Consider the following 15,588-nt stretch of genomic DNA (forward strand, 5'->3'; position numbering starts at 1 on the left):
TATTATATCGAGGGTTTCGACCAATAGACGCAGCTTTTATTTTACGTGACTTATTGTAGATTCGTCGCAGATGGCATTAACTACTTGGCCGGATAAAATAGACGCAGCGAATTGGGTAGTTTCCCAGGTCAAAGATAAATTATGATAAAGGTGACAAAAACACTTGCTTTTTTCTATTTAACTTATTTATGAATTTTAATAAAGAAAAATGTAATAATAAGTGCAGATTTTGTCTCGTTTTTCTATGATGTCACAGGTTGCTTTTTCATACGAATTCCGTAGTCATTTCGTGTTTTAACGTTTAGTAAAAAGTATCTGATTTGACTAGTTGAAAACTAGCCTATTCTATCTACGTGGATAAACGTCGTACGACTATTGGTCAACGCCCTGGATATTATTCGCGCGACGCGGGTGCCGCAACGTGCCGCGAAGGCTTCTGTCATTTTTATCATGCCACTAGATTGTTCATCTTATATGAATGCTATTTATATTATTAGAGAAGACTTTACTTAGATTTACGACAACCTCGTGTCTACAATGTTTATGAACATAAATAGCGAACAGGTTTAGACTTCGTGTTGACAAGTTATAAAACTGTAATCGTAATTATTTGCCATTGGAGATATCAATTATAATTATTGGTAATTATTACAATTAAGTAAGGTATAACCCGTGGTAGCCCAGTTCGTAGAACGCTTGCCTCTCACTTTGAGGTCGCAGGTTCGAATCCAGCACAGGCCTAAAGCAATGATTCTCGAATTTGTTTTCGAATTCATGTTTGGATCATAAATGATTATCACGTGCTCAGCGGTGAAGGAAAACACCGTGAGGAAACCCACATTGCCGAGAAATACATTTTCGGAGGTGACCTAATCTGTATTGGGCTGGTTTTCCCTTCGCGGTTTGGAAAGTCAGACAGGCAGTTGCTTCTGTAAAAAACCGGACCTGTCAAATCTGCAGGTTAGGTAAGCGGACCCTGTGAAAAACGGGATAATGCTAGGGGGGTGATGAAGTAAGGTATACAATACTAGTTAGATAAACAGCTGTTACTGACGTAAATATATTTTCTTATTTCGCGTGACCTTGGTTGGCATCTAGTCTAGACACACGGCAGAATGTCTGCCAAGATCGCAAGGGAACTGCCTCTGTAGTCCTGTGGTCAAAACGTAGAGCTCACGATCGGGAGGCCCTGGGTACGAGTCCCGGTGGCAGGGACGCGTCAAACAAAATATCATGTTGAGACTGTCGCTAGTTCAATTAGACAAGCTGAAATCACCTGATTATCCGAAAATAAGCTGTGTGCTCCGGACGGCACGACATGCCATCATCACTAAAAGAGCCACGCTCTTGTCGGCGTAGCATTCTCCATCCTTGTCTATCAAAGGCAATTTCTTACGACATGCCATAGGTCCCAGTCCCTCTTCTATCGTGTGGATTATGAGGTTGATTACCAACCTCATCAACCCTGGTGCTAGGGTTACTATTGAGCCGCCAAAGGCCCCTGCCCCTGACATAGCTCATAGTTAATGCTTACTTGGCGCGTTAATAATAACCCGGACACCAGGGTTGATGAAGTTGGTGACCTCACACACAACCCACACGATAGAAGAAAGTAGGGGTGGAAGGCGTGATGTTATGTTTGTAAACAATATTACCTTCCCTTTCCACCGTTCGGCGGTCTTGACCGATTTTAGCCGCCTATTTTAAATGGTACCAAGTGAAGCATTAAATGAAGCAAATAGAACGGATCTTTTTTTCATTAAAATTCGCACACCGCGTCCAAGGTTCGTTTAGATTGATTTATTTAAGGTGATTGGCAAGTGCCACTATCAAAGTACTATGTTAAGTTAGTGAAGTGACTGGTCTATATCTATACCTTATATATATTCAAAATAGCTTTATTAGAATGCTAGTAAGACAGAAATACAGTATAAACCCCTAGTGCGAAAGAGATATTCAGGAAAATGTATTGTTCTGTGTTTTGACAGCTGTCATTTCTTTTTCTTAAGTAAGTAAAATCTTTATATCCTCTACAAAACACATGGTAGTAAATACATATTTGTAGAAGTTGAAGCCTATACTAGGATACAAAAAAAAAACATTCTAATGAAGCTATTTAAAAATATGAGGTAAAATTATTCTAAATTTAAAACTCAAGAATAGCTATTGTCGTTATGCATGTCGTAAAGGGTATCACTATATTTGCGCTAAGGGTGGTTCCATATTTGTACCGTTTTCCGATCCGATTATGGTTAAATTAACGCTAACGCGTGTCTCGATCCGGTGTTTGCCGTTGCCTGTATACAATTTGTAACATATATACTCTATGGTTAATAAAGCTATGTTTAAGTCCCATGTAATAGGGGCCGAGATTGCCATTAACCGGGCACAAATCCTAGAATTAGCTACGATCCAAATATGAATTCAAATACAAAGTAAATTCAGTGGTAGGCCACGCGATCTTCGAGTAGGGCTATTACGGGTTCCTTCAAAGATTCTGATTAACATTGCCCAAGAAAGCTTATGTCGAATTTGTAAAATTGATTCTGGACTTTAATTTTGGATCTTCTAGACCTATATTCTTAAAAAAATTGTAATAGAAAAGAAATGAAATGACCAATACAACTGACGCGATTATCGCATCCGCAAAACTGTGTACCTTTAATGCATACAGCTTTACAATAGGTATGTGGTCCCGTGACAGACTACTAGAAGTTTATTAAATTAAATATTTATAGAGCGTAAACATCAATTAATATCATTGTATGAGATGACTAGTTTCCTGTAACACGTCATGGTCTATAAACCCCCCCTCATAAAGTAATGATTTAGATAAGAAGTCGTGTCTGCGATAAACCGTGATTTCAGCGTATCGCAGACTGATCAGGCGTGTGATTTTCCGGATGATAGTCATTTGTCCGGCCCAGTACTACTAAAAAAAAAGTGTGATTCTCTATGACACTGGCTGACGAATGGCAACACTAGGTTGATGTTGATGCTGGTAAACGACACGCCGAAAAGGAAAGGGACATATGATTGACAGTTGTTAATTTTAGGAATAATGAGTAAATTAATGAATATCCCTGGCAAGTTAAATAGGTATCTCGCTATTCTCGCTGGTATGCCGTTTGAACTGTCTGTCAATTTAATTTTGTCGGATTATAAGCCAATGGTGCTAATTCCTGTAAATACCATCTAATTTTATTTTAAGTTACATCTGTCATTTTCTTATCCGCCGAAAAGGAAAGGGACGGGTAATCGACAAGCATAAAATTTATGAAACACACGTCAATTTTAAGCACAAATCTAAACCAACCGTCTAAAAAATTTACATCCGTCAATAACCCGACACAGTTAGTAGACAGCATGTCAATCGGATTGCATACCAGTGTCGTACCTTTTTGATTCGCTCGGGTTATTCATTCATTTACTCATTCTTCTTAAAATTAAGAACTGTGAATCATCCGTCCCTTTCCTTTTCGACGGATATGAAACTGACGGATATAACTTAAAATAAAATTAGGCGGTGTCTGCAGGAATCGGGGCCAATGTAAAAAAAATAAGGGGTTGTTTTAGATTTGTGCTTAAAATTGACGTGTGTCCCATAAATTTTATACTTGTCGATTACCCGTCCCTTTCTTTTTCGGCGGATAAGAAAATGACAGGTATAACTTAAAATAAAATTTAAAAAATTAAAAGTAAATGAATTGCTGCATAAAAAAATATGTCAAAAGGGCCATCATAGCGTGCCGCTAATTTAGGCAAGGCCATGAGAAAATCAAAACATATATGTAATTTACATTTTAAATCGTTCGTTGCTTTGCTTATCGATCGTGTCGTGGTAAATTATATCGTGTCGTAAGAAATTAAATCGTGTCGTATACTATAAAACTCCCCTTTTTGTCTCACCTCGCGCTTTTTCTTAGCAAACTAAAATTACTTACTCTATTGAGGACTATAGGAGTGATTAGTCGGCAATTATTCCATTGTGAATTGTTTTTAAAGAAAATATAATATTTTATTGTTACAATAAGAAGATTGTGAATATTGTGTTAAGTGGGTCTCAATTTCTGTGGAATGTTTTATCGCTATGGCTCAGTCAAAGACTACGTTTACTCCGTTTTTGAAACAAGTAAGTGCAATATTTTTGCTTTTATAAATTCAAACTTCTATTCTATCTTACTAAAAGCGAAGGTGCAGGTCGTGTCGTATCGGGAGGTGAAGGTTTTGGCGGGAAGAAGAGAGGAATTGCGATTACTCCACCGACAAGAGCGCAGCTCTTAAATAGAGAGAGAAAGAGATTCTATCTTACAGCCACGGTGGTCCAGTAGTTGAGCGTTAGGCTCACGAACCGGAGGTCCCGGGTTCGATTCCCGGTGGGGACATAGCACAAAAATCTAGGTTAAGCCGTTGCAGCTGATCATCCGATTGTCCGAATAACAAATAATTATCACTTTTTAATACGGCGTGCGTGTATGAAACGATTGATGCATGTGGAGGAAGCAAGAGAAGTGAAGCGTACCGTGGCGTGGTGTCCCGCCCCAGAAAGGGGAAAAGGGAAGTCCAGGGGACAGGACGAGAATTTGTAGGGTGTCAAGAAGTGTGGGTGGGGAAGAGCCCCGAGCAAGTGCCAGTCACGTCACCCGTGATTCGGTCCTTAGGTCCGAATCACGGGTGACAGAATGGTTGCTAGGACCATGGGAAGGTGGTGGGCTACCCTGGTGAGAATTATACGTGAGTTTATGTAAGTATCACTTTTTATAGTCGTTTTTACCTACTATTTATAAACTTAAGTAGGTGCCCAGCTGAACGTTTATAGTATAACTAACCTTGAGTGCTGAACAAAAAAGAATTTGATCAGTTAAGGTTACGTTACATAGTAACCATTATATAATCTGTAGTCTATAAATTACGTAATACAAACTATATTTAAAAAAAAAGAAAAGAAAGGAAAACATGAAACAGTAGGACTAGGGCCCTGTGCTGGGAGGTTTTCTGGCCACGTCTTTCCCTCAGCGTTACAGATTCCGATGTGGTAGTAGTTTTACAGCTAGTTACATAATATTTTTTTTTTGTAATTTAATTTTTTTGACGTTCAAAAAGCGCTAACTTTGTAAGCCAATTTTGAAAAATAAATATTTTTGAATTTTTTTTTTGAACTTTTCCTTAAAAAATATAAACATGGGAAGAAAGAAAAACATTTGTTTTGTAGTTTTTTTTCTAATTAAATGGCTCTTGATATCAGTCCGCCTCTTAAAGAGCAGTTGAAGAGGAATTCGTATTGAGATAACTTTTCTTTAAGTAATCTGAAGGCGCAAAGGCATACGCCTCAAAAGATCTAGAGAGAAAGAGAGGAGCTAACAGTGTCATAACATAATGCTCACAACTCTACCACTTACCCCCGCATCATAAATCTTTTTCGTAAGTCTACTTTTCCATTCTATCTACATGTCTGAACTCTCTACGCATCTCTTTCTCACCACAACACTCCCTCGTCACACTATTTCTTATTCTATCATTCATATCCATCCCACTCATTGAGCGATCAGATCCAAGATGTTTTAAAGAAAGGCCAGGTAGAGTGTCCTAAACAAGGGAGCATTCATGAAGTCTGATGAGAGTGGAAGAAGTGAAAGTGGCATGTCAGGATCGTAGTAAGTAGAATTCCTTGGTCTCCTGCCTACCACAACGGGAAATATGTCTATCTAGGTAGGGTATTCTATTCCCCCAACGAGCGAAGTGATGGAGTATACTCATCTATTATCCGGTTGATTGAGGGGCGCAGGATAGACGCTCAGTAGTGGATTATATTTGTTGTTTTTATGGATGTAATATGACGTCAACCTATGTTCCAGTGCTACGTAACGGCAGGTGTGTGCATCGACGTAATCGGCCACGGCTGCATCGTTGGCTACCCAGCAATACTGCTGCCTCAGCTGCATGAAGAACGCAGTATTCCACTCACTGAGGATGAAGGCTCTTGGATCGGTGTGTTAACTGTTTATTTTTTTTTAACGGCGTCCGTAGTCCCGTGGTTGAGCGTTGGGCTCATGATCCGCAGGTCCCAGGTTCGAATCCCAGTAGGGTCATATCACAAAAACCACTTTGAGAGCCCTGGTTTGATCCCAGCCTGATCACCCGACTATCCGAAAGTAAAATGATCCGGAAGGCTTCGGATGGCATGTTATGGCCTCGCCAACTACTGATTTAAATACAAAGTCATTACATGAGCCATGTCAGGGGCTTTAGCAACATAATAACCCTAAGATGCTGAGGTTAGTAATCCACCTCATAACCCACACGATAGAAGATTTAATATCTGCCTAGCGTTATGCCGTGTCTACAGGAATTACGTGGCCTGAAGATTCGACAGGTCCAGTTTTGTACAGAAGCGACTGACTGTCTGATCTTCCAACCCAAAAGGAAAGCCAGCCCAAATATAAGTTAGATCACATGCCTCCAAAAAAATATTTCTCGGGTATTATGTGGATTTCCGCACGATGTTTTCCTTCACTGCTGGGCACACGATAACCGTTTAAACATGAATTTGAAACAGAAATTCGTAAATCATTGGTTTAGGTCCGTGCTGGATTTGAACATCAACAACAAACCCACAATAAGAGTCAAGTGTTTCTAAAGTTCTTATAACTTTGTATTCCAGCATCAGTCCTGGGTATTGCCATGCTGATCGGCATATTCCTGACCCCTCCAGCCATGGGGCGGCTGGGTCGCAAGGCGGCCCACTACATCGTCATAATGTCGCTCCTGGCTGCGTGGTTCATATTCGCCAGGGCTTCTACTGTCACGGTAATATTTAGCATATTTCTAGCCATAGGTCGGACAAACTAGCTGGTAAAAAAGCTACTGTTAGGTATAGTAACAACGACGCAACTATTTAGTTCAGTTAAATAGTAGCTGCGGCGTACAAACTAGTGATATTCCGGATCGTTAAAAATGTATATCCGCGGATACGGATCTGAATACGGATATTTAGTGTAAAGATCCGCGGATACGGATCTTTATTTTCTTAAAAAAAAAAGATTAAAGTTTTAGTTATTTCATTGTTATAAAAGTGATATTTTATCTTGCTTTCATTATAAACATCTATCTATCTAAATGTTTGCAATATAAAGGTACCAAATATTTGATTTTAAGAAATAAAAACAATCTGAATGGAATTTTATAATTTTTTATTTAATAATTCTACTTAATCACCTGAAAAAGATCCGTAAAAGATCCGCGTGAAAAGTAATGGACACGGATACGGATACGGATTTTTCTTTTATCCCGGATATCCGCGGATACGGATACGGATATTCGGAACATCACTAGTACAAACCAGAGCGATATTCGATTCACAAAATTCTGTAAAGAAACATGTAAAAGAAAACTCCGTTTATTCATTTTCAGGAACTGCTACTAGCAAGAATACTACAAGGCCTATCATTCGGCATGTTCACTACGCTCCGGTCTGTAGTAATCGGAGAATACACTAGTCCCAAGAACAGAGGAGCATTCCTGACCACCATATCTTTAGCGCAAGGGTTCGGAATAATGCTCGTACACCTCATAGGATCTTTCGTTCACTGGAAGATCACCGCCTTAATCTGCGCCTGTTTTTCATTCGTAAGCCTCATCATGACGATCTACTCCCCAGAATCCCCCAGTTGGCTCGCCGATAGAGGACGATATGACGAATGCAGAGAGGTATTCCGTTGGCTAAGAGGCAACGATGAGGAACAGGAACTAGCAGAAATGATCGAAGCGAGACTCGCTTTGAAAAAGCCAACCAACAAAGAGAACCGTTTAAAGACAGTAGGAACGATAATTTTGAAAAAAGAATTCTTCAAGCCGTGTCTGATAATGCTTCACATGTACATTGTGATGTCGTTTTCTGGCAGCATGACCATTGCTGCGTACTCCACGACTATTATATCAAAACTCACAGGACCCGGCACAGACCCGCACATGTGGATGGTAGCTTTGGACACTCAAAGACTAGTCTCCAATACTATTGCCATCTATATTATAAACAGGGTCAGAAGACGAACGATGGTCTTCGCAACTTTAGGTCTAAACATTGTTAGTCACATAGCTATAGCTGGGTACGTGTTCAGTAAGTACCACGGCTATTTGTATTACGATGCTAAATGGATAGCAGGCGTTTTACTGCTGTCACATTACTTGTCAATAGCAATTGGTATGGTGCCTTTACCAGCGGTCATAGCTGGCGAGGTCTTCCCATTAGCTTACAGAAGTATTGGAGGAAGCATCAGTGTAGCGTTTTATGCAGCCTTCATGTTTTTAGCTCTTAAAACGTTTACAGGTCTAGTTGACAGCATAGAGCTGTATGGGACGTATGTGGTTTATGCAGCACTGTTAACCTATACTTTAGTTGCTATCTGGTGGCTGATGCCGGAGACGAAAGGCAAGACATTGCAAGAAATTGAGAATGAGTTCAGAGGCGAAGTGAAACGTGAACATGAGATGATGCCATTAAGGTCTGATGTGGAGATGAGCTGTATGAAATCTTAGCTTTAAATTGAAGTAATATTTAAAGATGAAATATTGAAGAAGTAATAATGTAAGAAGGAGTTTTATAGACAATTTTATATGTTCTCAGACAATGCAAGTAAAATGTTAGCATAATGAAAAGAAGTTTTTATACATTGGGTGGGTAACATTAATTTAATCATCTGGAAAAATTATCCAGTCCTGTTTTAGCAATGCTACACGTCCATACTGTATTGTCAAACTTGCAATGACATAAATTTAAAAAAATTGGGGAAATTTGCGTACATCCATTGCAAGATGAACTAAGTACCCACACCTTACCAAGATTTGTGTATTGATACTTTAATGTTGATAGAAAATAACTACCTAGTTACTAACTAGAGATAAGAGATTCCATGTAAACATTATCAATTCAATTGATTCTTATGCGCAGTTAACAACTATTCTTATAGCCTTAGAAACATCTTGAACCACGAGCATAAACATTTTATAATTATTAGCTTAAACAAGTAACACATTATGTAATCTGTTTGCGTATTTATCTGAATGCTCTGATTACCGAATATAGCTAAATGAACTCTTTTGATATGACCATAAGGTTATCATTTATGGTTTACGTATTTTAGGTGAGTCTCATGCAAATTAATGACATGTTTACTGAATTTTCTTTTCATGTAGTAAGATTATCTATCATAATTATTTTTATGTTTTTTTTTAGTTACCTATTTTTTATTAATTTATGGGTTATTTATTTTGTGATGTAATTAAAAATATGAAACATTTTTTAAGGAAAGCAATATAACATACAAACTTTTATACATTATTAAGTACAAATAAGTTCAATTATTTATTCCTATCTCTCAGTGAATCTATGTGTTATATGTTACTCAAGCCCTACATCTCAACAGGGGATAATAGAATTAGAAGAAGATAAACTGGAATCTTAAGTATACCAAAAATTACTTTAAATGTTATAAAAATGTATTATTAACCTATCTACTCCTTTTCTTCCATAGTATATGTAGTAGTTTAAGTATTGATATTTATTTATTATGACAATTATATGTGTATTATTATTATATAGTTTATGTAGTCGTAAGTGTATTTATCTTTTATTTATTTTTATACGTACAAGTATTCCCATGCTGCACTATCTCTCCTGTACTTAAAGGTTGCCTGGAAGAGATTGCTACTTAGCAATAAGGCCACCTATTGTACTCATTCTATTTCTCTTTTGTTTTGTATTTTGTTTTTTCTTGTTTGTGCAATAAAGTATTTGTTATGTTATATTATTAAATTTAAATAATGTGTAATGTGTCAGGATTGTAGTAGGTGGAAGTCCCTACCTACACCAATGGGAAATAGGTGTGATTGTGTACCCAAAAAATGTGTCATGACTAATATATTAAGTACAAAAGATAATTTATTTAAACCAAGTTATATTTCTTAGCTTTGACATAGTTGTGTCAAAAGATACCGAAAAAATAAATACTTGAACACTGCTGTGACACCAATAATTATTTACCTGTATTTTTTTCTTGTATGATGTATTATTGTACTAACATTTAAATATACTTATAAATGTGTACGAAAAGATAACCTTACATTTCTTAGATAGTATTCCTATTAGATTCTTGTTACGTGTTTCAATTTATTTATTTTTTAATTTATCGGCCTGATAGTCATTATCCTGTCGACTGTTTTATGAACATAATTTGATATCATATGTTTTTTTTTTAATATGATTCCAGTAACACTCACCGGATAATCTTTGATGTTCAATTCGACGCTTTCAACTTTCTTGATTTGTGAAATGCCGACACTGCCCGGCGCGCAGTAGATTTGCTTCACGAACGGGGAATCCGCTAGTTTCCAACACAGAGCATGCTCCCGACCCCCGCTACCGATCACCAGTACGTTATTCTCAGTCATAGCGAAGCCCTAAATCAATTTACAACACTTAAAAATACGAAGTTTATAAGTCACGTGCACACTCAGTTTTCGAGTGGAATAGAACCGTAAAACTTATAAAAAGTTCTAAAGGCAAATACTTTAATGATTTATTAAAGCTTAAATATAATATTGGAGACGCAATAAAGCGTAACTAATAAGTTTATAACTAATTAATTCACGGCCACAACTGACCACAATACGCGTAAACTTTCAAGTGACGTTTGTTTTTGACGTTTGCTCGCTTATTAGGGGTGGAGTAGTGTCGATAATCTCGATAAGAAATAAATATAGGCAGCACTTCATAATTATTATGTTTTGGAATATCCCCAAAAAATGTACCTACTAAAAGATGCCAACGCGATATTTGAGAAGCGGATAGGACATCAAGATAGATCCGTGTTGACAAAATAATGTTAAATATATTTAAATGAACGTGCAGGAAGGAAGAGAAGTATGTCGGGATCGAAACAAATGGAATTCCATAATCACTGCTTACCCCGGTAGGAAATAGGCGTGAGTTTATGTATGTATAAATATATTTTGTATTTGATAAACTGCTCTTTGGTGGGCCTTTATATCACTACTTGCTAATTGCGTAGTCAAGTAACATCATAATTATAAAATAAAATCTTAACTTCACTTCTCACAACAAAAAGTACTCGTTTTATTATTAAATTATTTTTTATCGATGTCGATATGTTTTCCAAATAACACATGTTCAACTCTAGTACTGATAAGAGACGTTCGTTCAGTAGTGAAAAATGATGAAAGTTCAATCTCGTTCAGGCGACCCGGGGTTAAAAAGGTCACTTTGTGTACCGTGTACGCATGTGATAAACTGATGAAATTACATCATTACTTCTTGAGTAGACTCGACCCGTAAAATCGATACGCGGAATGCGGTTAACGTATTTATCACATAAACATTCCACTTCTGGGTAGGTGCTACATAAAGTACAGGCCAGGCATAGGATCGTACAAATCTCCCCTCAAACCGCTCAATCAATTCCATTATACATTAGTGGACAACCTATTTTGCCAGTGTTTTTAAGCTACCGAATAGGTCCGTCCTACCGTATACAGGATGAGTCCGTCAATCATGTGTGTAGAACGGAAACAATACTAACGAATCCCCTAAACAACATTTTCATCTTTAATGTTAAATACCTTTACAAATTTTCAGAATAAAATGTGATGTGTTCTGTTATTCTGTTCCATCTTATGAGATTGTATGCACTCATCATCGCCTCAAGCACGCACACTTAGACGTGACGTGCTCTATCGACCACTACCACTAGCGAAATCGACATGCTAAGTAACTAACTGTAGGCTTTGCATGGTAACCGCGCCGCGCGCGGCGCAAATTATATCGAGGCCTTCGACCAATAGCCGTTTGACGTCCATCTACATAGATAACATTTGTATCGTTTATTGGTCGAAGCTCTCAATATAATTCGCGCCGCGCGCGGCACGGTTGTCATGCAGAACCGGCTGGTCTGGTACTTACGTAGTATTTAATTCCTTATTCTATGCTTTAAGGAAAAAAAGTAGATATGGTGTTTTCAAAGTTTTACTATTTGTCACACCGTTCTTAAAATAGAAAGCTCGTATTTAGGTTTCTTATGAGGGAACTACACACAAAGTCACGGGGCAGAGCCAAATGATGATGACATACACGTGGTTTAATATTTTACGCGATTACGGCGAATCAACGGCGAATGAAAAGGGGGGTATATATTTGATCGCTTTGTATGTATTTTATAATGAAACGAAAATACCCAGATAATTTGGATAATACAATGCATACAATATACAATGCGTCAAAGCGTTTCATTCTACGCAGAAAAACTGTCTTAATTATTTAGATATTTTTTATTTCAAACAAAAAATATCATATTTCAAAAACAAGCTTTCCAGCTACGTTTTTCAGTACATTTGAGTGTTTTGTTTCTTTATTTTTTTATTTCGATGAAAATATTCATAATTACTTTTAAATAATATAACGGAGCGTTGAAAAAGATGGCGAATTTTATTCGTTCGTTCCTGTCATTTTTGCTGTGATGCTTGCTCGTTGTGTAAAAACTTGTGTTTTGTTGCTATAAAATGGCTGACACCGGATTACGTATGAATTTTGCTGCATTAAAGAGGGCAGATCCATATGCAAGAGAAATAATCGACAGTGCTACCCACGTTGCACTTTATACTTTCGAAGAAAACGAGTGGGAGAAAACGAACATCGAAGGAGCTTTGTTTGTGTACAGTAGAAATGGAGAGCCGTATCATAGTTTGGTGATTATGAACAGATTGAATACGAATAACCTGATCGAGCCTGTATCGAAGGGAATAGAATTACAATTGAAAGAGCCATTCCTGCTGTATCGGAACGCGAAGTCACGTATCTACGGCATATGGTTTTATGACAAAGACGAGTGTGTTCGACTAGCCACGAAGTTAAATTCGCTCGTCAAGGAGTCGTTTAAGGGGGCCCCAGGTGAGAACATGGCGCATAATCAAGTGTATAACCCATCTACGCCGGCGAATGCTCCCGTTGACATATTTAGCATGTTGAGCAAGGCGCAGGACGACTTCAATTCCAATAAAGGTATGGCGGTGAATAAGACGGATTCTACGCCGTCTCGGGCGCCTGATATGGCGTCCCAAAGCGTGATGGACTTCTTTGCTAAAGCTGGAAGCGGCGCGGCTGCGCAGATGCCGGCCGTATCGTCACTGCCTTCACCCGGCATCTTCGGGCCGCGGCCTACGGACGCGAGGGATGGCCCTATGTTGTTGCAAAGGCTCATGAGTAACCCGGCGCACACAGTCGAGCATATAGAGAAGCAGCAGCGGTCTGTCACCCCTCAGGAGCCTCATAACACCAATGGTAACGTCTCATTAGATCAGATGCGCCAAAATACCGGATTTTCCATGAAATCTACGCCAATCGACAAGCAATGTCAACAGAGGATACCAGGAATGAAAAAAGGGCTGGACACAGCAGAAACTAATGGTCCTAATCCTTTGGAAAATGAGCTGAATCTGATGCATATATCCTCTCCAAAGCCTAATTCGCCACTGGCCAACTACTTGAATCAATCCCAGGATGTCAGCCACCCAGTAAGCTCTTTTAATGGCAAGTTGGAGGATATTGGGATTTTCCCACTGATTAACAATATGACACCTCAGCAGAAGCCGGCTTTAATGCCCCCCACTATGTTCACGGCTAGTACAGCGGGGGATGCCCAGCCACCACCAGAACCTCTCACTAGAAACCAACTTCTCCAGGCTTTCAATTATTTGCTAAAGCATGACGCTGATTTTGTCAACAAATTACATGAGGCTTATGTTAAATCCTTTTCAGAAAAGGCTTTCTCTGTGTCATAAAATTCATTCTTATTGACCTGTGGCTGATGTTGCCAGCCACGATCCATGTACAGATGTAACTTGAAGTTTAAATCCACTAAAATGTTGTGTAGACCCTCTAGTTTTGTAGTAACTCATTGTTTGGACAGAATATTTTTAAATAAGTTTTAAACCTTTGACTTTGTCATTAAAATCTGTATAGAGAATGAATTTTAGTGACTTTCTAATCTTGTTTAGTCCGGACAAGTCTTGTAAATGGTTTATTGGAAAGCCAGTTTGTGATATTTGTATTGGCTTCGGCATAAGATTTAACACTAAATCTGGTACACTGCTACTCAAAATAACTGGTTTGTTTAGTTTAGTTGTAACTTGTTCATTGCAATACAATGCAATTGGGGATAGTTTCAACAACTTCTTGTTTTGTATATGCTTTTTATCTCAATAGTTTAATGAACATGATTTGTTGCAATGGACTTTGAGAGTAAGGACATAATTTTGAAAATAGTCTTGTGTTTGTATTGTTATAAGGACTGCAGGAATTTGCTATTACTTTACAAGATTTTTTCTTATCCATTACACCTTAGTAGGTTATGCATCCATTTTTTTTAGTTTATTGTATATGTTAAATGTTTTATTCTTGTAAAATTTGTCAGTAAGCTCTTGTAAGGAAAATTTCTCTTATGTTTTATATTTCCGTTAAATTTTAGTGAATATATTTCAAACTACTAAGGCGGGTTAAACTGAACTACTTACAGGGAAATCAGATTGGTATAAAATACTTTTTCTTTTAAATTTTCATTTACTGTTTAGGTAAAAGAGCTATAATTTACTAAGTTAAATTTCCCTTAAGAATCAATTATCGAAGTCGGAAGGCGTAGGTTTGTTTGCTTTTTAGTATCCCATTTAAATGGAATCTAAAAAGTTTAAAATATTCATAGAAATATGAATGGAACACCATACCCTGGAAACATAGACATCATTTTTAATCTTGGGAAGATGTTTATGTTTCACAGGTATTAAAAAAATTACAATTAAAGATGTGGATCATCTTTTTGGTCTTCCTAACTCAGACCATACAAATAAATCGATTTATCAAGAACAAGGAAAACGTTGAGATTGACAATTCTAGATTACTGTAAACTTTTTTCTTATTGCATGGGAGCTCACATCTTGCCATCTATACAGATTTGACGGAAATAGACATTGGCCTATGAACACAATAATTAAGATTTGCACTCACTAACTTGTACCAGTCTTTTAAACTCATTTGGACAATAACTTTGATATGAAGCTCCCAAGAAACAAATAGTAAACAAGTATGATAACTTTCTGGCAACATTTGGACATTATGAAGCAGAAAATTCATCAAAATAGTCTCAAATTAAAGGGTTAATGAAGCAAGTTTTGTATTTTAATTTTGTCTCCTCCTTTTTACATTTAGGGACTTATTTTTCTATTATTGATTTTTTTTATGGTACAGCCTTTGCAACATTTCAATGAGCACTAACAGCCTCTGTGGTCCAGTGCTTGAGCGTTGGTCTCATGATCCGGGTTCGAATCCCGGTGGGGACATATCACAAAAACCAATTTGTGATCCCTAGTTTGATCAGGAAATTACAGGCTGATCACCTGATTGTCCGACAGTAAGATGATCCGTGCTTCAGAAGGCACGTTAAGCCAATGTAATGAGTCATTTTAGGGGTCTTTAGCGGCTCAATAATAACCCTAACATAGGGTTGATGAGGTTGGTAAATAAAATAA

The 15,588-nt window shown here is 37.7% G+C and overlaps 3 protein-coding genes across 4 annotated transcripts in view; 2 read left to right on the top strand and 1 right to left on the bottom strand.

The window, feature by feature from the left end:
- Window positions 1–10,676, bottom strand: part of LOC126371690 (trifunctional purine biosynthetic protein adenosine-3) — a 38,979-nt gene extending 28,303 nt beyond the window's left edge. For both annotated transcript variants that reach the window (XM_050016985.1, XM_050016986.1), the window contains exon 1: window positions 10,276–10,676. In XM_050016985.1, the coding sequence (XP_049872942.1) occupies window positions 10,276–10,446 (171 nt within the window). In that variant the 5' untranslated portion in view covers window positions 10,447–10,676. The remainder of the gene's footprint in view (window positions 1–10,275) is intronic.
- Window positions 3,021–10,238, top strand: LOC126371728 (facilitated trehalose transporter Tret1-like). The gene is made up of 5 exons (XM_050017063.1): window positions 3,021–3,119; window positions 3,962–4,132; window positions 5,856–5,988; window positions 6,662–6,807; window positions 7,411–10,238. The coding sequence occupies exons 2-5, from the start codon at window positions 4,091–4,093 to the stop codon at window positions 8,533–8,535; spliced, it is 1,446 nt and encodes a 481-aa protein (XP_049873020.1). The 5' UTR covers window positions 3,021–3,119; window positions 3,962–4,090; the 3' UTR covers window positions 8,536–10,238.
- A 1,815-nt stretch (window positions 10,677–12,491) lies between the features above and the next one.
- On the top strand, window positions 12,492–15,228 carry LOC126371740 (mRNA-decapping enzyme 1B). The gene has a single exon (XM_050017082.1). The coding sequence runs from the start codon at window positions 12,571–12,573 to the stop codon at window positions 13,846–13,848; it is 1,278 nt and encodes a 425-aa protein (XP_049873039.1). The 5' UTR covers window positions 12,492–12,570; the 3' UTR covers window positions 13,849–15,228.
- Window positions 15,229–15,588: the final 360 nt, after the last annotated feature.

This window comes from Pectinophora gossypiella, chromosome 13 (genome assembly GCF_024362695.1).
Source record: "Pectinophora gossypiella chromosome 13, ilPecGoss1.1, whole genome shotgun sequence".
Classification (NCBI taxonomy): domain Eukaryota; kingdom Metazoa; phylum Arthropoda; class Insecta; order Lepidoptera; family Gelechiidae; genus Pectinophora; species Pectinophora gossypiella.

Bases quoted from the DNA above. Each gene is read 5' to 3' on its own strand.
- LOC126371728 (XM_050017063.1), top strand. From the start codon at position 4,091: ATGGCTCAGTCAAAGACTACGTTTACTCCGTTTTTGAAACAA. The intron at 4,133-5,855 runs GTAAGTGCAATA...CCTATGTTCCAG, and splicing joins TTACTCCGTTTTTGAAACAA to TGCTACGTAACGGCAGGTGT. The intron at 6,808-7,410 runs GTAATATTTAGC...ATTCATTTTCAG, and splicing joins CCAGGGCTTCTACTGTCACG to GAACTGCTACTAGCAAGAAT.
- LOC126371740 (XM_050017082.1), top strand. From the start codon at position 12,571: ATGGCTGACACCGGATTACGTATGAATTTTGCTGCATTAAAGAGGGCA.